Source organism: Poeciliopsis prolifica, unplaced genomic scaffold, assembly GCF_027474105.1.
Source record: "Poeciliopsis prolifica strain line A6 unplaced genomic scaffold, Auburn_PproV2 SCAFFOLD004, whole genome shotgun sequence".
Classification (NCBI taxonomy): domain Eukaryota; kingdom Metazoa; phylum Chordata; class Actinopteri; order Cyprinodontiformes; family Poeciliidae; genus Poeciliopsis; species Poeciliopsis prolifica.
Window position 1 is genome coordinate 13,484,147 of NW_026562379.1, and position 25,650 is coordinate 13,509,796.

Consider the following 25,650-nt stretch of genomic DNA (forward strand, 5'->3'; position numbering starts at 1 on the left):
AGAGATTCACACAAAAATAAAAACGTGTTAAAAATATGAACAGGATTATTAATAATATAATGTACAACATTACAGCATATAATACACATAACAAAGCAACGTTTCTGAGTGAAACTGTAATAAAGCAAAATGTGATAGAAATGTAATCTCTTTGATATCCCTTCAAAAAGAGAGGGATATCTTTCAAAATGTTGATTCAATTTCAGTCATTGAAACATTTCCTTACAAAATGTGAATTTAGTATTGACATAAACCGCCCTTTTTTCTCTGCTACATTTGAAACAAATTATAATCTTCTTTAGAATCAAATGCAGCAAAAGTTTGATATTTACAGACTTATTCCATCCACATATCACTGTCAAGCTTATCACACCCAGACAGCAGGGGGCGCAATGCATGTCAAAACATACTATACCTATACATACTATACCTTACAACACCTTCTTTACTAACCTATAGTATGTGATACAACTTTGTAAATCTTTGTAACAGACCATATAATACTTTCTAAATCTGAATTTATTCTTTTCGAGGGTCACCTAAGATTAAAATTTAGTTTCTTAAAAGTATTTTCACTCCAGAAAGGATGTTGTTCCCATTTCGTATTTCCGCTTCCTGTGGAGCTCCGCTGGATACATTTCTGCTGCTAAACTCTTGTCCAGGGTGGGATTCCTAGCTTAGCCTTTCCTGAATTCGGATACTAGAAAGCCATTTGACCGATTCGTTGTAATGTTTTTGGCTACACTACTATATATAGTTATTTGTAGTTAGTTTAGTTAAATAAATGTGTGAGTCGAACTGCTTGCATTAATAACAAGCAGTTATGGATGCCGTGAACGCGTTCAACACGGAGGTAAGTTTTTACTCCCAAAGCTAAACCGTTAAGCTAAGCTAACTTCTATCCGTTCTTTATCTGGTCAGACCTACCATAAAAAATAGAACCTGTCAACCCATATTTTAAATTTAATCGATATTTTTAAGATGAACGTCATGTCTCTGTAACCTAGTTCTAATGTTTGGATACTGCTAGTAAGGCCAATAATATTGGGCTACAGATAATAACAAACTCCTACACAAACTTAATGCGAATGTTTAGAAAACGACTGCCTTTAAATACAATTGGTAGTATTACCTCGGGTACATTAGTACTGTTATAATAAGAAATTGTAAGAAGATTTGTTTAGAAACGAACGAGAGATGAATAGTTAAATCGCTATCTCGTTTTTATCTAATGTAGCTTTCTTGTTACGAAATTATTCCAAACGTTATATCCTAATTTGTTTGTCGTACATGCACAAACCAAATTGCACAGATCGGATGTGTGAATAAAATAGACCTTCCTTCAAGCATAAGTTTTTAAGTGTGTTTACATACCTTTTCCACCAAGCTGGTTCTCGTCGATTGCTGAATCTTACTTAAACACACTTCTTTGCATGTCTGTCGACACAAAAGCCTCAGTATTGTCCCTGAGGCCATAAATACTGTTTTTGACTGTTTTTAAACATTGTTTTAATGTTCCCACGCCTGGCGTTAATAAAATCTTGTGCTAGAAGCTTTGTTTTAACTTTAGTTTTCTAGCGCTGGGGGTGGTGATAAGAGATCAGCTGATTAGGATTGTAAGCGTGCAGAAGCAACGTTCATTGTATAGAAAAAGTGTTGATAAATTAAGATTGGGTTATAGTTGTATCATCTATTTCCTGGAATAAAAGGGATTAATAATATTAGTCCTAAGGGTTCAGTTATTTTCTGCACTAAAGTAAAAACAACTGTTAGAATCATTATGTTTTGTTATCATTCTTACATTTGTAGTTTTAATAGATTTAGTATTCACTTCCCTGAGAAAAGGAACTTGTTAGACTTTGGAGCTGCAGCTGCATATAGACCTTGAAGCTGCAGCCATTTCTTATCTTGGGATACTCCTTACATGGCCTGTGTGTAGGATCTTCCTTTGTCCTCCCTCCACATTCCTTTCCTGCTATGCTTTGTAATAAAAGACCAGTTCTGATGTAGAGAGTCAGAACGCATGGCAGACACCTTGAGGAAGTGGTCTGCTGTGTCTTCTCCTTTTGCAAAAGACTTGCTTGAAAACTCAAACGTTGAATGTGGTTCTCTTTTTATGTAGCTTGAGAAAATACCTATCAACAACATTTAGAATACTTACATTGAATACAATGTACATACAACTTTGTTTATACATGTGAAAGATATTTCTTCATAAAAGTCACATACTGCAGCTTTAAAGATGACCAGCAGCTCAATATTCTGGATGGCAGTCAAACTACAGCATTAAAAGAAGGTTTAAGCAAATGTTTTAGTTAATCCATTGGAACTAGTCTAAGAAACCATGCTGTCACCTAGGGTTTGAATCCTGGCGGAACGTTTATTGTACGGAGTTTGCATGTTCTCCCCATGAATGCTCCGGCTAAATTTGAATTAGTTTGTGCTGTTTGTCTCTGTTTTGCCCTGTGATGGGCTGGCAAGCGGCAACCTGTCCAGGGTGTACCCCGTTGACCGCTAGAGATAGAGACTAGCCCTCTTGCGACCCTGCAAGGATAAGGATGTTGGATAATGGCTGGATGTTAGATAATCACCAATGGTGTCAATTAATATTAAGCTAACTAACTGTTTGCATTCCTAATCTAATCTCTTTTATTCAACCAGTTGTTCGCTATGATCGAGATGAAGCCTCCAATATCCCGGGCTAAAATGATGTCTGTTACCAAATCAGCTATTAAAGCCATTAAGGTAAATGTGTAAAATACTCATAAAAAATGCTTACTATGATATGGTGTACATAGTATATCATGAAAAAAAAAAAAAAAAAAAAAAATATATATATATATATATATATATATATATATATATATATATATATATATATATATATATATATATATATATATATTTGTGTGTGTATTGGTACTGATTTCTATTTAAATTTCTTTTATTCAGCTGTACAAACATGTTGTCCAAATTGTTGAAAAGTTCATCAAGAAGGTATGTACATTTGTCTATTTTTTCTGGTTGTTTTTCCTGTAGGTTGTTTTTTTTTTTTTCAAAAATTATAAACACTCCTGAACATACAATTATCTATGAGATAGTAAATATGCTATAGAGGTGTGTTTGACATAAAATATTTATTAAAGACAGAAAAAGAAAAAAGTAGTTTCAGATGGAATGTATGCACTCACTCCATATTGAACAAACACAGTAAAGTGCTTCCTTTTGCTTTCAGACGACAAAAAAGGTTCTTAATTTTAAACTTTATCTTGAGAATATTTGAAAATGTATTTATTTTTTTTCTTTCTCATTTTCTTTCTTTTTTTTTAGTGCAAGCCAGAATTGAAGGTTCCTGGTCTATATGTGGTTGATTCCATTGTACGGCAGTCACGCCATCAGTTTGGTGTTGAAAAGGATGTTTTTGGACCCCGGTTTTTGAAGAACTTCTCAGATACTTTCCGAAACCTTTACTGCTGTCCGGAGGATGACAAGGTACTATTTGTAATTTAAATGTAAGATGATCATGTAACATGATTGAGATATTTTTAAAACGCCAATGTCTGAATTTTTTTGTCTTTTCAGAATAAAATTATCAGAGTGCTAAATCTCTGGCAGAAGAATGGTGTGTTTGATATGGAGATCCTTCAGCCTCTTATGGATATGGCCAATGGCACTGTTGTCCCACATTCTGCTACAGAAGGTAATGAAGTGTTAAACATTATAACACACATAAATGTACTTAAAAGAAATGTAGTGTCTTTCATACTTTGGTAAGTAATATTCCTTTATTAAATAATTTTATATTCATGTTCTGAGTAGTTCCTGTTAACCCCCAACTAGAGTCTACATCTCTGACTGGTAATGCTTCAGACGTACCGTCTGTCCTACCCACTCCAGAAGCTTTAGCTGCTGTGGCACAACTCTTTCAGTCCTCTCATGCTCAGGAGGTAAGTTGTAAACTTTTTTAGATCTCCATCAAGTGAGCCAAGATTTTGTTTAGTATGATTTCATTTTGATCACCAGCTGCAGAGGATGCTCCAGAACTTTCAGCAGGCTGAAAGAACAGTTGGAACATCTACAATTGCAAATAACATAACAAACCAACATCAGATGCCAGTAACCCAGCCCAACCCAAGGTTTGATTCTGTGAAGAAAGGTTCTTTAGCTGAGGTATTCATAATTCTCTGTGTTTCAAATGTTTTTGAAATTCAGTTCAGTCATTTACCCTTTTACACTTTTATGTTTGTTTGTTTTTTCCAGAAACTACTTGACCGATTTGACTATGATGATGAACCTGAGGATATGGCAGTGTCGGAAGGCAAAATTCAGACACAGTGAGTGCTAAGGACAAAATTGTGAGGGGGACAGGAATTATCAAAGTTAAAGACGAAAATTGGTAGTTTTTGTTTTCTGCACATATAGCTTTTTGTCTATTCAGTTAACAACTGCTTTGAAAGCCTACATTCTGAGATTATTTGTTCAATTTTTCTAGTGTAGAGTCATTTCAAAATCAAAACAGCAAAACATGAAATAAGCCCAGTGACAACAAGGTTTTATTTTGAACAATTTTTCATTTTTTTTTTCAGTTTTGTAGCTTTTTGCACAATTAAAAGGAAATATTAAACACTGTATTTACATGTTAAAACATTTTTGCAGTTGAATGAGTTATTGATTGTGAAAGTCTGGAATTTCAGTGTCAATATATGTTGGCATGCTTATATGTTAATGTGTGTTTTTGGCCTGACAGAGGTATACCTGAAAATATGTCAAACCAGTTCCCCGTTCAGATGCGAAACACAGACCCTGATATGTTGGGTCGGAATAGAGACACAAAGGTAAATTTGTTAAAAATATATAAATAATTTTTAGAATAATAACTTATTTCAAATTTGTCAATATTTTACAGCAATGTTGGGTGTTTGTGGGTATTTTTCATAATTTGTGGGTTTTTTTCTCTTTATTTCTCAGCATAGTGGAGGAATGAGTCATGTTGAGCAAAATTTGACACCCGATGGATTTAATTCTGGGAAAGAGTCTGAATCATGGGTAAGCTCGCCAACTTTAAGACATTATGTTTAGTTGAAACGAAACATTTGTTGATTGGTCTTTAAGTACAATTTGTAATAGTTAGGCTTCTTAAATAGGGGAAAGTTTTGTTTTGAAGTGTTTTTGTTGTCTGTGTCTAACAGGAAAACTCAAGAGAAAATTCTTCCACGAGGCAGGAGGGGAGAGACAGAGACTACAATGCGAGATCCAGATCTTCTTCTAGGTAATAACTGTTTGTCACTTATAAATGTCATTAATAATAGAATTTTTAGCGGTTGGGAGGTGAACTTTAGCTAATGATGGTCTTTGTTGTGACATGTACTAAATTTGCTGTGATAAGCAGTAGTATTATCAGCTCAACTGTTAGTAATAAAGCAAAAGGCGAATTTTATGTTGCAATAGGAGTGGTTTTACTGAAAGGTGTGCAAATATTTGATTGGTCAAATGTTTTTCTGCTGCTGGTACCACAAGAAGGAAGTGATCTTAAGGTTTTATGAAATCAGCAAAGAAGACCATATTAAGACTCAGTTTGATCAGCAAGGTTTTACTTAAAAGCTGTCAGACACTGACCTTTGAGTTGAGTGTTGAGTCCAGGTGTTTCAGAGAGGCTTTTATAGATGCTACTGCCACATTTTGCAATAAATTGAGTAATTTTACTGTTGTAACACCTGGAAGAAGTATGAGGCATCCAAAGATTTTCAGTTTAAGGAACCATTTACGTTTTTTTTTTTTTGTGATCTCTAATCCAGTCATACTGAGTGCTATCACCCGGGGAGAGCTTTTTAAAGAACACTGAGGAAAATCCCAGTTTACCTGGGAAAAACAAACGAGGTGGAGCAGAACAGCCGAGGGTTCTCCTATTATCTCAGACATCCCATGAAGAAGTTCTGCGTGCTTTTGTTAATGTTGGCAATGCCAATCACTTCAGTTACAAAATTGATTAGGTCTTGTTTCATCTGTTTCGCTGGGAGTAGTTCTATTTGGTTATTGTTTACCTATTGTTCTTGCTTAAAGAGAGGTATTATGCAATTTTGACTTTTTCTGAGCTTATTGTCATGTTATGATGTCATTCCCTCATCAAAAAACATACCTGGACTATTGCTTTGACTCATTGATGCATGTTAAAGAAATCTTTGAATCTCCCTTGCCAGCCATTTTGGAGTGCCTTATTGCCTTCTCATACTATGCACCGCCTGTTTCCCAAAGCTCTGCCTCTGAGCTTCAGACTAGTGGCAGCAGCAATTAGCAAACACCTGGCGAGCTCATTGTGCAAACTACTTCTCAGTCCAATGCTCTTAAAAACCTAGAAAACACATAAAACCCTTCCTTTAAGAATGTTCTCAATTTATGCAAATGTTGATTCAGTCTGTTTTCCAAGGGATTTACTAATAGGTTTAAATATTTGCAAAGCTGTTGCTCAGTGTGCATCAGAAACAAAAAGTTTCTACACCATATGTAGTGACATTAGCTTGTAGGGAAAGCTAATATAAAAACTAAGCATTATTTATCGAACTTAATATAATGCTGAAATCTGACATTCCATTTTATTATTCCAAATATTTTTCCAAATATTTTTTTCAGCAAATTATTTGGAAACAATTTATTTGTTTCCAAATAATATAATGCAACATAAACAACATGTTTTATGTTGTATTTACAACATAATACAACATGTCAGAACATGGTTGTAACATGTTGATGAAGGATCTTAAATAGAGCCAACTGGACTTCTCATTATGCTTATTCCGTTCTGAGAACAATAACATGACACAACTTAGTTTTAGACATTGGCTTGGAAGTAAAAAAATAAACAACAACATAAACAAGTACTTGGTGAGTTTCTCACATAACCACTTTCGTCCAGTGAGTGATTTTACAATAGTGCAGAACAAACTCCCATGCATCTCTAAACTGCACGCTTAACCCTTGGGGTGAATAACTGTGATTCAGGTTTGCCTGTGATTTTGAAGTTGAGGTACAAGACCAGTGGAGCACCTGAAATGCGTCCTATTAAAAGATTATTAGTTTGCTTTTTGGACTGTAGGAAGACGAAATTAGACGTCTGACACATTGTTCAATTACTTTTATGATCGATGTTGAAAGTATTTTATAATACTAAATATTTTGGAGATTTTCAGCAGTGTGTGCTGCAGCTTATTGTAGATACAGGTATAGTAATGGTAGTGGATGACTTGAATTTAAATACATTGGCTACCAAATATTATATTTACAGACAATGCAGAATGAAATAAATCTAAAGCAGGTATTTTGTTCATCCTTGAGAGGATTTAGACATTCAGATCCCATTTGTCTTGGTGATCCTCATCTTTCAAAACAGCTTTTCTCATTCAGTAAGCATTCATTATTTAGATGTACCAACTGGCCATCACATCCTTGGCTCATGACCAAAGTAGGATTTTAGCAGTCTTTACTAAATGTGACGCCTTAATTCCCCTAACAATGATTTTTATACATATATCAAAAATAGTCCCAAAATACCTTCATTAATTGAATCAAAATCAAATAACTCAAATTCTAGAGCTACATTTTCCTTTTTTTTAAAGTTGAAAAATTTTAAAAATATGTTTTGACATTACATAGACATTTTATGAAGATGGACATTTCTGCTTAAAATGTTTTTTTTTTATTGGCTTTATGTAAAATTAAAATATTCTAGTATAAAAAAAACTTCATCAAAATCACACAAACTAAAGTCTTTAAATACTTAACTCCACATAAAAAACTTTCTGAAATAACTTTAAATATTAAAGATGTCCCAAGATAACATGATCTCTTCTTTAGTGAGACAACCATTTTGTTTACTAATATGTCGACTAAGTGAAGTATTTCAGGTTCCACTGTCTGACTGTGGGCTGTTAAGAAGTGATGTACTGTGTCCAAATCAAAATGTTATGGCAGCATAAACACTTTTAAACCAAGTTACTCACTTGAAACAATATATTAGGATGAATGTGAACTTTATAGGTACTGGAGAAGACTTTGGAACCAGCTCAAATGTAAAAAAATAAATTCCTGAAAGTTGGAGTAATTTTCATTTGTGAGAAGGTATTTTCACAGCAGTAGTGCATGCTGCATTCAGGGAGGTACAGCTCATACACTGGGTCATCAAAATATTTAAACAACTCCGTGATTTAATCATGTTTTATTCTCACATATGGGTGCAGTCTTTAAAAATTCTAAATCTCACAATGTCATAAAGAAATTAAGGTAAAAAGGTTTTACATGAACATCTATTGCTTTTAAGTAATCACAGCACAGACATGTTTGGGCACAACAATCACAGTAATGGGACCAACAAAATCACTAATGAGGCAATTAAGGCTCTATTTATGGTAATGTTTGATTGTTGCCTGAATATCCAAGCTGGTTCTTAATGATGCCATCTGAGTTGTTTTGGCAACATTTTCCAAGATTGTGAATTGCTTAAAACTGCAGTCAGTGTTAGAAAGACTAAATCTAAGGCCATCTCCTATGTTAAGTGTTTATTTTTCATGCTAAACTTAAACAGCTTTTTTCACTTTTATCAAAACACTTGTGTTCCCTATCCAAAATGTTTACATTGCTGTCCTCCAATTGTCGCTTGTCTTTGAGATGTAGATGAATTGCTGTTTCTTCAAGCAATATTTTCTCTCCTGTGTTGGGCAGTCCCATTTGTTTAGCTGCTATTTAGTTTCTCCAGTGTAGAACTCTGAACAGCACATGTTGCACCGGACTATATATAATACTGCTGAGCTTTGTGTTTGGGTGTTTTATGCTCACGATAAACCAGTCTTTACCTGCAAGTTTCGTGTTTACATTTCAGTTGAATATTAAGGTGGGAGGTCACATGTCACACTTATAGTTTGCTTTAAATTCTTTGACATCTATTGATTTTAATTAAAGGAAAAACAGAACCAGGCATCTGTGCAATCAGAGTGCTCCCATTGATTAGGCTTCACTACAAGTAGACAATCAGACTTTACACTTGGCAAGTAACTCAGAGCCAGCATATGCAACAGAAAAGAGGAGAGATGGAAAGCATGAGCTTTTTACCCATACATACAAAAATTCACTAAAAATAAAAAATTATTCTGCACATTGTTTGATGTTCTTATATGAACGAGTCAATTTGACACTACACATTTTCTGAGACATTACATTTTGGGTTTCCATTATCAAAACTGCACACAAGAAATGTATAAACATGCACTGAAAATACTGCAAATAAACCTTCATTTGTGACTTTATGACTAAGGTTCTACTGCCTTGATCTTTTAGGAGCACTGACCCACGTTACACACTTGCTGAAAATAAGGATCTTTTATACTCGCATATGCTGTAGCCTGGCATTAAAGGAGCTTTTAATTGCTGCCACCATGGAATGTGTTGGTTTTCATCAAGACTAATCTAAGCTTTTATGGCATCCTTCTGTCTCTTTACAGTTCTAATGTGTTATGAAGGGGCTTCTAAACACAGAGCCTTCTTAATGAGTTTGAGTTTTTTTCACCGTTGAGTCACCATCAAATTCTGCTTAGAAGCACATCCTGACTTAAGAGATTCTACATCAGTACAAGCTCAACTGTCAGGATTTTTCTGTTGCCACTAATCAGATTATAATAAAAAGGGTAAATTTTCATTTTAGAAATGTATTTTTCTGTTGCACCTAAACTGTGTCTTTTATTTGTACCTTAGATCCCCAAGGAGAAGAAGATCGAGATCTTCATCTCGCTCAAGGTGGTCAAGGCACAGACACTCTCGCTCCAGAGAACGCCGCTGGAGATCTCGAGCTAGTTCAGAGGACCAGAGTGACAGAGAGAAGGACAGAGAACGCAGACAGAAAGGTCTTCCCAGCTTAAAGAGCCAAACTCTCAGTGGTATGTACCAATACAGAAACAAGTCACTGAGTAATATATTGTACAGCATTAAGTCAGTCGCAAATGTGCCACATGTGGTCATAGTATTAGAAGTAGGTGTTATCAATTCTTCATTGTTGTAAAATAATTTGTCTGATGTGTTTATGTAGGAAGTCTGCTCTGCCTCAATGTACAGTAATGGACAAAGTTTTGGCAGTGACATAAACAGTGATGCATGGCATCTTTGACGTTTGTAATATTTTGTGTTTTCTTTTGATGTACTAAACATAAAATAAAACAAAGTTTAAAGGCTTAAATTTAGCAAAAACCTTAAATAGTTTTAAAGAATTATTTATATTGTTGACCCTTCTTCATAACTTCTGTTATTCTGTTATTCTTATCTGATTGGAGTAGTGAAAACTGTCACAATTTGTCAGCATGTATTCATCCACTTGCTTTTTTGAGAGCATGTTCTCAGTTATGAGACATTTCCTGACTTCTGATTCTGAATTTCAGTGTCATAGTCTTTGAACTACTTTTGCCAATTTTCTTTTGACAATTAATCATACTGAAAAGGAAAATGTTAATCACCAAATTGTGTGGATTGATTTTGTTGGAGACTTGTATTCAAACCAATGTGGCAGAATAGTATCCCCAGTTTCATAAGTGACAACATTACACTTGGATTCTTTGTGATCGCTTTAGTTGTCTGCAAGACATGCGAACCATAGCAATAGTCTTTGTTTTTCCAAATGTCTCCAACAATCGGCATGAAGGTTCATCTCAAAAACTTGAGCAGCAGCCCATGTAATTCTTGAAGATGTTCAGTCTGTTCTTGAGGTTTTGTTTTAAAACATAAGTGGCTAATGTACGACAGGCTTTTGATAAAAGAAACTTTTCCTCACTCTAAGTTTATATTGAGTTGTCACCAATGTGGTCAATGTTATCTCTATACTGGTGGCTATATGAGCTGCAGCGCAGTCTTTAGAAAGATACTTGATTTGAGCGTCTTGGATGTGATGAAACCTTCTGGACTTTAATTGGACTTCTCACTGTGAAGTTCTTGGTGTTCCAGAGCAGTCCTTGCCAAATGCAAGAAATGTGTTAGCACACCTATTTGAGGATTTTATTTATTGAGCATACGTAATATAGTTGAAAGAAAACATATATTGGGAAGCCGAAATACCTACACACAGTACTTGACACATTATTGGCTGGTGTTTGCAAGGCAACCAATTGAGGGGTGCCATTTATTTTCCTTGACGCTGATTGACTGCACCAAGTTTGGAAATAAGTCTGTAGGTATTAGCATCCACAGTAGACTGTTTCAACTGTGCATGCTAGTAAAGTGTATTTGGTATATTGAACCATTAGTTCAAGTATTAAAATCACTGTGAAAACTTTTTGTCAAACCCTATATTTAATTTTAATCCCCACAGTAGTTTCAGTTTTCTTTTGTTTCTAGTTTGCAGTACCACACTTTGGGTTGGACAGCTGGACAAGAAAACCCAGCAATCTGATGTAATGTCCCTTTTAGAAGAATTTGGTCAGATTGAGTCCATCAATGTAAGTTTGGACTGTTTGTTCAAAATATAATTATCACCTTCTTTGTCCAACAGATCATGCTAATTTTGTTTTCACTTTGAACCTTTTCTTTGTGTTCAGATGATTCCTCCGAGAGGTTGTGCCTATATTGTTATGGTTCACAGACAAGACGCTTATATGGCCTTAAAAAAACTCAGTAAAGGGTCGTACAAAGCCAACCAGAAACCGACTAAGGTGTGTGCTTTAGACATTTAGATTTGTTTTGCAATTGCAAAGGTTCTTTTGCGTAACAATATCACTGCAACATTATCATTTAATTTTCTCCCAGATTGCTTGGGCTTTAAACAAAGGCATAAAGTCGGCACACAAAAAGTTCTGGGATGTGGAGCAAGGGGTTACTTATATTCCTTGGAGCAAAGTCAAAGTTGAAGAGTTGGAGAGCTATCAGGAGGGTGGCATGCTGGATCCAGAAACCCTAAATCCAGGTAAATACATGGCATTTTTCAGCGTGACCTCAATTCACATACCACAAGGTTTTACAACTTCCTTACTTTCCTTACTTTGTCCTTGTCTTTGTTGATACTCTAGAGTGGAATAGTGCCAAAGAGGTTAAGAGCCAGGTAGCTGTAAATGGAGCAATGGAAATAGTACCAGATGTGGCTGTCAGTGCTCATGTTCAGGTAACATTTTTGCAGTCTTTAAACACTTTCTTGTTAGTACTAAAACTTTTCTTTCCTGTTTTGACTTTTTGAGAGATTATTTGACAATACGTCTCATTGAAGTAATAACAAAAATAAGATATTATTGGTTACACACGGAGCCTATCTGAATCATTTTGTATGCATTTCAAAATTAAAATACAAAGAAATAAGTGAAAGATAAAGATTAATTTTGATGAGATATGACATAAAAAAATGTTGCTTGGTAATGACCAGTTCTGTCAGTAGTTATTCAAATACTGTGGGAGATTATAATTATTTTAAAACAAAACTTTGGTACACTATGTGAATGATATAATGACATTACTGACACACCGTTCTAGTTCCTTAGTAACTGAGGAAGATCTTGTGAATTTTTATGTGTCACATAAATTTAGAAGAGAACATCGTATTTGTTGGAGGATTACCTCTGCAAACTATTTTTTTTTTTAATCTACAAAAAAAAGAACATCAGGTCACTCAGTTTCACACAGGGTTTGAAATATGTTGAATAATGTCAGTATAAAACATTCGCCACATGGCTCCATTTTGTACAGAAAAAAAGAGGAGTATGAAATGCACAAATCTAGAAAGGTATGAAGTGCAAAAGAATGACCAGCACCTGCAGAGAAATAAGAAAAAGTTCATATTTTCTGTGCCCTGGGGCAGCATTTTATAGTTAGTCGTTATACAATCTTTTAATTATACAATTTGTCTTCTACTGAAGGCATAGGAAAACTATATGATGCCAAGCCTGAAATTTGTCTCACTTTCTTCTTTTAACCTTTAGTACAAATGCAAAACCTGGATATTCATCTTTAATAGTTCAAAGAGCCGTTAGAAATGGACCTCTGTGTTAAATAATTTGTATTGCAAGGAAACAGGAAGTTATTTATTACTAATTAACGGTTTCTACACACTACAATCAACTAAGAGTGGTATAAATAAAGTTGCATTGCAAGGGTAGCTAATAATTGTGACACTGATTGTTTAGCTACAAAATAATAATTTGTATTGCACCTCGTGGAGTTGTTGTTGAAAGCTAACCTCAGTTATGTTCATTTATGGTTTTTAAAATCAGCTGATTACTTAATTACTTATTCTCTTACATTTTGGTTCATTAATAATTTTGAAGCCAACTGTAGTAGTTCTGCTATTCTTATGGTATTTTGAAGGACTGAATTAAAGTGTAATGTGTCATGTTTTTATTCGTGCTGAAGTTTAGCAAACAATTCAATTTGGTCTTAGACTACCTTGCAATGATTCAGATAGGCTCCTCTTACCTTTAAAAGTGCTTTTTTTTACTTCTTTCTTTCTCATTAAGTCTTTGCATATCTATATAGTAATTTTGTTCTGTAACATCTTATTCAAATAAAAATGGTAATTAAAAACTTTCATTATTGTGGTATGTGTGAAGGGAGGCATTTTTGTTATCCTTTCTGTGCTTAGTACCAAGCTTCATTTAACACCAGCATTTCTTTAGCATTCAGTTTTCTGGCTAAATAGATATGTACTTAATGCTAATTGTGAATTACATAATACTTATTAACCATTATACATCAAGAGATGGCAGAATCTGCTGAACATGCATTAAAATGTTTCTGTATATCTGAATTTTAAATGAAATTCTGTACTTACCCTATACCTTGAAAGACATAGATTTCCAACTTATTATTTAGCTTTGTAAAATGTAAGCATTTTTAAATTAGAATAAGCTGTTTAAAAAAAAAAAAAAACTAAATGAACAAACTAAATTAATGAGCATCAAATGACCCAAATAAAATTGGTAATCAGTATTATTCCATATATTGTGGAACTGATTAGCTTAGTACCTTACCTGGAGAAAACATCTCCAGGTAAGGTACTGGAGACATTTTCCAGTACATTTTCCAAAAGCTAAAGTGTAAAGCACTTTAGCTTTACAAGATCTTCAAAACCAAACTGTTGGCTGCTGGTGGGACATAAAGTTGTGACTGGGAAGAGGAATATCAGAGTGGAAAACCAGGTAAGCTCACAAATGCGTTGCCAAGCCTTCTGGTTGTTATTGGGTACCTGATCAGGTGACTTTAGAGACATCTTTAAACATATTTTTATTATGTATCATAATTATGACTGAGTATTAGAAACAAGAAAGAAACAAGAAAATAACATTATAATAATAAAGTGTGATGAGAATAAAGTTTTAATAATGAGAATAAATTTGAGAATGGGCTTAGCATTATGAGAATAAAATCATATGTAAGCCATAACATGGGAATAATAGCTTACCAGAATAAATCCGCAATATGAGGGGAACGCAATATTTGGAGAATTGTCGCTTTTATGACTTTATTTTTGTAACACTACAACTTTATTCCCATATGACTTTGGTCTCCGAATTGTATTACTTTATTCTTGTAAGTAAATTTTTGTTTATTTTCTTAGTGTGGCCTTAATATGTATTAAGAGCCCAGAAATGTTTTTGCTAAACAAAAGTCAAAGTTTAACTCCACCTTAATTTAATACTTGATTAATAAAGCTTCAATCTGTTTGTGACTTCAAAATAATTGACAATGAAAAAGTAGTGCAATGTCCAAATTTTCAGTATTACAGTTAACTACGTTTTAATTTAGATTGAGCAGGGAGCTGGGCAGGAATAACATAACATGATGTGGTGCAGGTAGACAAGAGTTAGGGTTGTTACTTCTCGGCAACAAGATCCCAGTTTTGAAACTTGACCCTCCCAAAATAAGGGCTGAGCTCCAAATATGACTGCAAAGTATGTTGTATCAGTCAATTTTGGGAGCCATGAAAATAATTAATTAATAAACTGGCAGCATCCTTTAATAGATTTAACATATTAGTTACCTTTGAGAGATCCGGTAACCCTCAAAGAATGTGGTTAAGCAGTACTGTGAAATTGGTCGTCAGCTCGATAAGTTACCCAAGATTACTAACTTGATATGTATGCATTTATACAAAATGCTTACATTTTGTAAAAATGCAAAATGTAATACAGTGCCAGTCACATTGAGGAGTCAGAATGGAAGCTGACATCAACAAATACTAAATACACAAATTAATTTGTTCGGTATCAGAGACAAGCTATCAAAGGGGCAGTATTATGTGTTTTCCAGGCAGTTGTTTAAAAAATGCTATGTTTAGCAAATATGACATAAAAGCAGTTTTACTTTGTAATTTAACACCTTGAAATTGGGCCTCTGTTGCTTTAAGAAAGTGCGCTCTTTCCAACACTGCCCTCACAAAGTCATCACTTTTAATCCTCTATTAATCCTTTAATAAGATTTTACCAGCATAGCTCATATAATAAGCTCAGCAGATGTGCAGTAACTCCAGGTGTTTGCTAATTGTTGCTGGCAAGTCTGAAGGATCAGAGTGGGGGAGTTGTGGGATGGCCCGGTCTGTGAGGCGGAAGCCTGGACACTGCAGCTCCGAGGAGGAGCTGTGTCTCGAAGGCAGCACTAGGTTCACCCGGGCGTTTTGCACAGCTGAATGGTGGCAACAGGTTAAAGGATTTCTCAAGCGTGTGTGAAAGAATCAAGGCAGCACTCCAGGTATGTTTTTGATGAGGGAATAACATAACGTGATGTGAAGCTCACAAACGTCAATTTTTCATAATACTGCCCCTTTAAAGCAGGAGTTTTTCTAACATTTTGTCATTGCACATTTAAAACACCACAATCACCTGAACATTTTAATCTTAATCTCTGTACACCAACCATGACTATTTAAATTCCTCATTGCACAAAATGATCTGCTAAGATAACATTAATTCCAACAAGTAGCAATACTTTAAATGTCTTAAGTTTATGACTTAGTTCCACACAGAACTTTTTTGAGGGAGAGAGGGGTGAACAAGCCATATGAGCATGTACAAAATGTACAGAAACATTGAAAAGCCTCTGAGGAAGCAACTTAGTATTTAATTAATTTTGTAATCTGCAGCTTCACACACCCTTTTTGGCACATAAGGATTAATTCTTCTGAGATATGTCTTCTGAAGATTTTTTTCTTAGATATATGGTAGCTTGAAGGGAAAAAAAGATAAAAACTGTTCATGCAGTCATCCTTTTCATTTTGAAAGATTTCCATGAACTTGTTTTATGGTTTAGATTTCTAATTGGGACAAGTTGGTATCTTTTATATGACACTCTGTATTTACAATTAAACATATAAATTCTTTAGATATATAAAAAAGAAATAAAAAAAGTTAACACTCCCTTAAGATTATGGTTTTTGGAGCATATTTAAGCCATCAAAGTCATTTTCTTGTGTTGTACACATTTTTAGAAGCAAATGTAAAAATCAGCACTTTTGCATATCATATCTATCAAGTGTTTTTGTTTTTCTTTGGACGCTATGAGCTGATATTACTGTCTGTTTTTTGTTTTCAAAGCTGTGTTCTGGATCAATTGGATTTGTTTGGCAACATGTCTGAAAAGAGAGAGAATTAAGAGTAACTTGAGGGTTTTGGACTTCTGCTGTTGTGGAGTTCAATGTGCAACTCTTTATGACAAAACAGGTTTTTGAGTCTATTGTAGTTTTCCTTTTGGACTCACTAATCGGGTTGAAATCCTACGGGGGAATTCCATCCAAACTGCTTTGCTCATGATAACGAATGCTCTGCTCAGAGCAGTAAACCGATTGAAATACATAGGAAACGTAAGCACTACGTGTGCAAAAACACATTACTGACTTGGACCAGATTTAGATTCGATATAAGGATTTTCTAGATTAAAATACCTGTTTTCACAAGTGTAAACATGCAAGCATTGCCTCTAGGCTTTTGGCGCCAGGATTCAAAATAGTTTGCAGGACTTCTTTCTGGACAACAACAGAGAAAAAGGGCTGTTTTTTGGAAATCACATCAGGTGAGTTGGTTGCTCCTCGATGTGGATCTGGACACACTTCCAAAGGAATGTGGCTTCGTCTGTAAGGACCTCGAGCTAACTTGGTCTGAGTGTGTCCTCGTGCTATCCTACATTTGGACCTGTACTGAGACCTCTTCTTGTTATTGGATCAGTCTGTGCATGCTCAAGTGAAAATGATACGATTTTCTCTTTTGAATACAACCTGGGACAAATCACGTCATTACCTCCTTTAGAGTGTACTTACTAATTGGTTCTTTTTTTGTTGTGTGATAAACAACACTTCCCTACTTTCAGCAGTGCTTGCATTAAAACAGTCTTTTCCAGTAATTTCCTGATGCAAACAATTTCCTGGATCTTATGGATATCTTACTGACCACTGCTAACCTTCATGTGATACAAGCAATCCTGTAAAACTTTACAAATGTATTGAATTTGCTTCTTGGATCAGTTTGGCTGTCATGCTTGCCTGTGTTTATTCTATCTGGGTTGTGGCACTGACTTTCTTAAGTGTCTATCGTGATAAGTATTCATTAGGCAACACAGTTCAACGTGCCTGTGTAATATCCTGAAGATAAGTGCTGGAGAACAGCTTAGTTGTCAGGAATATAAGATACTTAGTTCTTGACCATCCAGCTGAAATTTGCTAGTGAAACTATATTTGGCATTGAGGATTTATCTTAAAATTTGACATTCTAGGAATTTGAAGAGGTTTCCTCTCCCTTCTTTCAGCACAGTGTACCGTGCCTTGAAAGTCCACATTGACGCCATCTTTTAAAGACATTCTTGTTTCTTAAACTTTTCAATATTTTTGAAGTGTTACAAAACAAGGACACAGTAATGGCCTCATGAGAACCAAGGAATAAAATGGGTCACAGATCAAGTTGTAGAGCAGTTTATAGAAAAAGAGGGCAGCTGTCAGCTATGCACTTCTCCAATCTGGCCTTACTATAATGATGCCAAAAATGCAATTTTGAAAGAAAGCTATAAGACGCCCGATTTACAGTTTCCTACAAATGGAAACAAGTGTGTGGATGAAAATGAAAGCTTCACATTAAAGCCACCAGGAAACATGGTGATGGCAGCATCATGCTGTGGAGATGTTTTTCTTCCAGAGGAAGTGGAAAGCTGGACAAAAATTGGCAGCAAATCCTATATTGGTACACTTTCAAAGGTTGTTCCACAATTTATTGACTCAGGTAGAATACATACACCACATTTTAAAAAAATGTATTAGAAATTGTAAAAACCATAGATTATTTTCCTTTCATATCACACTCATGCAATAGTTTGTGTTGGTTTATCACAAATCGTCATGAAATACATCGAAGTCAGTGACATATAACATGACAAAATGTGGAAAGCCTTAAGAGATAAACTTGTTTTTTAAGATGCTGTAATTTCTGAATACAGGGAAAACCTTTAAGCACACTTGGTATTTGTAAATTTATGGATTGCATTTAGTTGTATGATTAACATCAAATTTGAGTATATAGAAAGATTGCTACCCAAAAGTGCTTAAAGTCTTGATTTTAAAAATATTCCTTGACGTTTAGTTTCAGCAAAAAGGAAAAAGCCTGACAAGCTGGCCTGGTTTTCTTTCCACGAAGAGGGGAGTGGAAAGTAATTTTTGTTCATTAAAATCCCTGAACATGTATTTTTATTGTGATAACTAATCTGAGCCCAGTAGAATGTTTCCAAAAGAACTGTTCATGCACATCAATAGTGCTTACAATAAAATGGAAATTCAATTACTTTGAATGAAATGAAAAATCTCTGCAGATATGCTGTCAGTCATTTTAAATAGCTTAACTTTTCAAGAAGAGGATTTCTTTCAGTTACAAAAAGCCCAACATCTATGAACTAGAATCATGGACAACTTAACCTTACAAAGGTGAGTAGGAGGAAAAATGTTATGTTTCCTAGATCATTTTAAAAAGGTGAATTATGGCTCATTACCTGAAGTTTCTTATCATCATCTCATAATAAAATATGTTAATTCTGCATGTTGTTGAAGTAGCCAACTAAACGCAGTGTTAAAGTCTATTAGGAACAGACTCCTGCTGAAGGTTTGAATGCCTGGCTGTCTGCCTGCTGAGGTCTCAATAACTACATTGAGGAAGTAAGCAGCGGGAAAAATGCAGCTATTGTTCCTTTTTTCTGCTGACGGAGTACACATAAGCAGGGTAAGAGCCGAACCTTTTAAATGTTTCTTGGCTATAATTTCTTCTCTCCATTTATTGGTTCAAATACAGAACATTTCAAGTGATTAGCTTTGCATAGTAAAAAACAACAACAAAACAATTACCTGTCTTCCCTTTTGTTGTAAGTTGGAAAATATTTCTATTTAATTTTATGAGAAATTTGTGAGGCAATGTTTTTGAATTTGGACATTGACGTTGGCTATTTCCATCTTACAGTCAATTAAATTCAGACAAGGAAATAGAAATTTTAACCAATTTAATTTGATTTTCACTGCTGTATAAACTCCCATTTGTTCCATATGCCTAAATAAGTTTAGGATTATGTATGATGCATACATTGTTTTACAAAACAAGATCTGGTATTGTAAATGCAGTTTACAATAACTACATTGTAATCTGTATGTGGAGTATTTTAAGTTCAATACTCCACTTCTTAAAAAAGTTTTGTGTTCTTTAAATTGTTATGTAGATTAGTGTCTGTAAACACTACTAAACAAAAAATGTTGTCCAATGACTAAATAAATCCTAGTCAGATTAGATATCATATAGGGTAGATTTGGTTGTAATTTCAAATGCTACTATTGACATAATGTATTATTGGTGTAATGTAGTGTTTTGGTGATGTAGACAGAATCAGTCATTGTTTTAATGGATGGAAACTGTTGAGAATAGAATTCCTGGTGTATTAATGGAATATATTATCAGCAGCCCAAGTTCATATTTGTAGACTTCTGGTACACAATGCTCTGGCTGGCCGGAATCTTTTCCAGAGTAACAATTAATGCATGTTATTAATTTGCTTGGTGATGATTTACAGTGGAACGTCAGAATACAAATGAAGTGAACTGTATTAGTACATTGTTCCCTTATTAAAAATAACACATCAACCACTCCAAGCAAAACACAATCAGCCCTCAGATTCATAATTTTCAAAATAATAGTTATTATTCCAGTGTTATAAGATCGGTAGACATAAGTATGTAAAACAATTAATGCATTTTTTTCCCTTTTGATATAGAAACCATTATATCCAAATGGTTTAAGTAATAATTCAAAGACCTTGCATTATTACTTAAGTAAAGTCATCATGATATGTTCAGGATCCTTGAGGATAGGACACTGGGACAAACTAAACAAGAAATTTTGGCATCACTAACTTTCCACAGTAACCGCCTATAAGCATTGGCAGAAATTGTCATAATTTGTTAATAAAACAGTTATTTGATATTTTCTTCAGTCTTATTTACAAAATGTTTGGAAATTGTTAATGGTATTGTGCACATAGTTGCGCTGGATTAGCAGCTTTTCTTTTTGTTTTTTGGTTGATTCTGTGCTCCGAAGGTTTCCAGTCTGGCATTTTTATATTTCTTTTGGATGAATAAGTTTCTTCTTGCTAAGTGGCATATCCACCCATGTCAGAACAGGACATGTTTCACTCCAGATAATATAATGACACTGTTCCAGCCAGCATCTTCATAAGACATTTGGCATTTCTGGAGTCCATTTGAAAATTTCTCACCAAAACACAGTCTTCTCTGGGGCACAGAACCTTCTCCTTGTGCTTTATGAAAGTGGGACATTTCTCTTCCGTATATCTGGACAAGATTCCTTTGACTTTTCCATTGTGTCAAGCAAGCAAACAATAAGAAAACAGCCAAACTGTTCTGGGTGTTGCCTTAAAATTCTAAGCTAACTGAAATTTGTCATACTTCCTTCATACAATTTAGCATGCAGGCAAAAGAAACGCTTTGGATAGATTTGAATCCGATTTAAAAAAAAAATTGAATTCTGAAATGCATACTGTATGCTTCTAGTTGTTATTCAAATTCACAACAGTGAGCAAATAAAATTTGTACTGGAACAACTAAGCTTTATTTCAGGTTAGCCAGATTCACTTTAATTGATGGCGGCATCTAATGAAGAAAACAGAATACTGAAACTAAATCAAATAGTTCAATAAAGTTTTGGGATTACTTTTAGGGTGTGCAAATAGGTAATGTTGTGTTCCAGTGTAATTGTACATAATACAGCATGTATGTGGAAAAAATTTCGGTATATTGATGTCATATTTTTCTACTACGAAATCCTTGCAAATGTAAACAGGAGCTACAGTAATTGTGCAACCTCTAAACCAAATCCAGTGTAACCAGTCACCTTCAGAAGTAATCTATTAGATAAAAAGATCCACCTGAATTTGTTCTGAACTCAGTATAAATATGAAGAACAAAGAACACATTAAACAGGTCGGGGATTAGGTCCTGAAGCGATATTTAAATCTTTAAGCATCTCACAGAACACTGTTCAGTGTCATATGAAGATAGAAAGAAATATGATGCAACTGCAAACCTATCAAGATATGAATGGCCATCCACCCAAACAGGATTAACCATAGAAAGAGCCATGAAGCCCATGGTAACTCTGGAGGAGCTGCAGAGATCCACAGCTCAGGTGGGAGAACCTGTCAGGACCACTATCAGAGTTGATGGGACGTCAGATTCAGTTCAATGCAGGACAATCAACACGATAAACAGATAAAATACACTGAAGTGTTTGATTTTAATGTTGGATAAAAAACCATTATGGTAAATAATTTTGCAAAACAATGTTCACTCCTTACAAAAAGTAAGAATATTTAATTCTTTATTGCTTGTAACAGAATTTGACTTCTTTATATGAAAAAAATTACAAAAAAAAATAAAAACATTTAATGTCAAAGTGAAAACTGATTTCTACAAAATATTGACCAAATATTTAAAATGAAAAAATTAGTGCATAAACATTCACCCCTTCAAAGGGACTGACCTAATTCATCAGAGGTCCAGTGAGTTGGTGCTTGTAGTCTCACAATGACTGGAATGGAGATCTCGAGTTCAGTGAGTAAGTCTCAAAACGTCAAACTGTTTTTCAAAGTTCCTTTCACTGATTCACCGGTATTCTTGGCTGCCAATGAAGACAAAGATCACTCCAAGTAAATCGGAGAAAAGGTTATTTGGACGTATAAGTCAGGGGATGGATACAAAACTATTCTAAGGTACTGAACATCCCCTGGAGTTTAGTCAAATCCATCTCGTAGAAATGGAACAAACATGGCTCTTGTATAGTTCAGGTTGGAGGACAATTTGTTTCCATCTGCAAGAGAACTGTGGCTTCAGAGAACATTTATTTATAATTCGAAGATCGAAGCGTTCAGCGAAAGCTACACAAAAAGTTAGCTTTTTGCCACCTAGTTTGAAAACAACTTGGTGGATGTTGTGGAGTGGCCCAGTCAAAGCGCAGACATCAATCACATCCAGATTTTTTGACAGAATTTGAAATGGGTGTTCACAATCGATCGCCACGTAACTTGACAGACTCTGTGCTGTAATTGTAGCCATCTGCTGAATACTTACTTGAAGGAGGTTATTTTATGTTACATATATTTTTTAATAGAATAGGATATACATATATTATTCTTAAATGTTGTTTTCAATAATTATAAATTTAGAATTTCAGAGTTCTGTGCTCTTGTAGCTTTTTTTCCACATTTTTTTCTTTTTCTTTTTTCTTAACTATGTTGATGAACTTATGAGCTTACCAGGTCTTGACATGAATTTATGACTACTTCATGTAACTATAATAAACAAAACTCAATTTGAAAGTGAAATAGTTACAGCATACTATAAGACACCTCCTTTCCTATTTTCATGATTTATTAATATTAATACAATTGTACATGTGGTCCATATTTACAATGAGAAGTTAGTATTTTAAGAGTTTACGAATAAACATTGAATGTTTTGATTAGTTAAATGCAAAATCTTTACAGCTGTAATACTTCCCAGGTCATCTCCTCCTGTCGTTATCATCTGTGGTGTGGACAGTGATGAATCAAAAAACTGACATAAATATTTGATTGTATTACTTCTATATTGGGTCAAGTTAACTAGATATGATGCCATCTGCATTATCTAATTGTTCTGTATAAACCCATGTTTCTGCCAGATGAGTAAAGAATTGATGTGACACATCTTAAATTAATTTGACTTGTAATGTGGTATTACTGTCTAACACTTTTAACTGATAGGAACTAGTCTTGTTCGTTATATGACAGAAATGTGTATGGAAAGAAAATTGTTTCCCTTTGCCAGAGGATATTGATGATTTATGTATCTTCAAAAGTATGAGATCAAACACCAATCAACACTTCATGGTTGGTAAAAAAAAATAAAATAACCAAAGGATACATTCATTAAGGCAAGACGTTGCCTGTCAAGAATGTTTTTATTTCCTATTTGTTCTTGTTTCTGATGACATTTAAACCACAGAAGAAATCATTTGCAATAACGCTTTAGGGTTCAATATGTAATTTGCTCATTAGAGTCTCTTCCTTCAGAAATAAAGTCAAATCATATGTTTGTGTTTATATTTTTCTGGTACTCATTTTTATGAGTTAACTTACTCCTGATGTCTATGTGGTCTATGATGGTTTTGTGAGACTGAAATTGTTTGAAACACCCAAATGTATTTTTCTTTGAAGTGAGAGAAAAGTGAATTAGTTTGACTATCAGGGTGGAGAAAGATGGAGGAGAGGCAGGAATTAGATCTGAAATCTCATTAAAGGAATTCCAGAAAAAGTCTATGATGGGAAGATTTTGCCATTTTGCAATGTATTTTGGCATATACAGGACTTGGATATCAGGAGCTGATAAGTCATTGTACTGTAAAAGGAATTGTTACATCTGAGTAAAACATGGCTCAAACTGTAAAATGATTTTTTACTAGTTTTTCACCTTAAGTTTTACTATATGTCCAACTCATTAGTAATTTGACCTGTTTCAATGCTTACTTCTACTTTTGTCTCCAACGAAAACTTAACAAGAACAGTTTTCATGCTGTTTCCCTCAGATGAATTTACATCACACTTTTAAATAACAGGTTGTTTGTTCAACATTTCTTTAAGTGTAGTTCACACTAACTCTAATTAACAGTGATTTTGATAAGACGGCATCATGTTTGATTTGTTTTCCAGATGCCCGCAGTTCCGCAGTGTGAACCGATTGGAAGTCCGCCTGCTTTTCCAGCCCCCATCATCCTTTCACCAACGTCATTACCTCCGAGAGGAGGTCCTTTCTTACACACAGAGTTTGACGCCGCACATCAAGTAGGAGGCAAGTTATACAGAGAGAATATTTTTTATATTTCCACTATCGTTTAAGCATTATATTACCCTTGGATGCATTGGTGATCTACAAATGCTACTCTTCTTGAAACTTCTTGTCCACATGTGTTCTTTCTGCATTGTTTTCACATAAGATAATCCTTATGTGGAAACAATTACAGTTTCCCTTTTTTACCACAGGGAATTTTGAAGCTCCAGTGGAGTCCACTGCAGGTCTTACTGGAGGCAACGATCCCTCCTCAGCTATTGGTTCTGACAACCAGCTGGGTTCTCCAACAGGACAGGTTATGATGCTGCCAAATCCTGCAGTCATGCATGGTCCCTCCAGATCAGGAATCCAGGGTCCCCTCACACCGGGAATGCAGTGCCCTCCCAGACCGGGAATACAGGGTCCACCCAGACCAGGAATACAGGGTCCCCCCAGCCCGGGAATGCGGGGTCCTGCCAGAATGGGAATGCAAGGTCCCCCCAGACCGGGAATGCCACCCCTGCAGCCTCCCCTTGGCATGCCAAACCCTCATATGCCTCCCTTTCCTGGTCCACCAAACATGCACCGCATGCCCTCGCAAATGATGCCAGGAGGGCCGATGTTTCTGTCAGATAGATTCAGAATGCCCATGCCCTTCCCTCCTCGGGGTCCCCCTTTTCAACAACATCCATCAATGGGACCAGAGATTATGGACGATGGGGAAAGGGGGCAATTCCGAGCCGTTAGACCAGGATTTGGACGCCCACCGTTTCAAAGAGGGAGGTGGTAGAGAATAGCTTGATTAAACTAAAGCAGCGTCTGTAAAACAACTCTTGAGCACCAGGGGGCGCCATAGACCCTTTCTCCGTTTCCAACACTAACAAAACACTGCATCCCTAAGCTCCTCCTGTAAGTTTACCAGAGATGTTTCTTGTTTGGTTGGTTTTAAGTTTTTGCTCTGTAAACTGAATATATATTGTGTATATATTCAACTTTTTGTATATTTCAGTTTATATATGCTCAACTCTGTTGCAGGACTTTGACATACATGTTTGAACAGTCAAGTCTTCTCTTCTGAAGAAAAAATGTCCTATTTGTTTTTTTTAGAAACTGATATATTTCATTGTGAAATAATAATAATAATAAAATTGGAGCTTTCATTTCCGGCCAGTAGAGAGTGGAATAAACCCAAATACTTTTTGAAACCTCTGTGACGCATTGAGATCACAACTTGTAAAAATATGGACTATGAATAAAGAATGTCCAACATTTGCTAATGTTTTTGTGTGTGTGTGTTTACAGTTCTAATT

The 25,650-nt window shown here is 35.0% G+C and overlaps 1 protein-coding gene across 2 annotated transcripts; it reads left to right on the forward strand.

The window, feature by feature from the left end:
* The first annotated feature begins 637 nt into the window (after positions 1–637).
* On the forward strand, positions 638–25,612 carry LOC129358936 (SR-related and CTD-associated factor 4-like). Of its 2 annotated transcripts, none has more exons than XM_055028208.1 (18): positions 638–853; positions 2,662–2,745; positions 2,953–2,997; positions 3,331–3,492; positions 3,583–3,700; positions 3,820–3,947; positions 4,024–4,170; positions 4,261–4,334; positions 4,748–4,835; positions 4,969–5,046; positions 5,190–5,269; positions 9,739–9,920; positions 11,365–11,465; positions 11,565–11,678; positions 11,773–11,929; positions 12,033–12,124; positions 24,223–24,361; positions 24,553–25,612. In XM_055028208.1, the coding sequence occupies exons 1-18, from the start codon at positions 824–826 to the stop codon at positions 25,128–25,130; spliced, it is 2,397 nt and encodes a 798-aa protein (XP_054884183.1). In that variant the 5' UTR covers positions 638–823; the 3' UTR covers positions 25,131–25,612. The 2 variants fall into 2 exon arrangements, with proteins under 2 accessions (XP_054884183.1, XP_054884185.1); XM_055028210.1 differs by having other exon boundaries at positions 3,841–3,947.
* Positions 25,613–25,650: the final 38 nt, after the last annotated feature.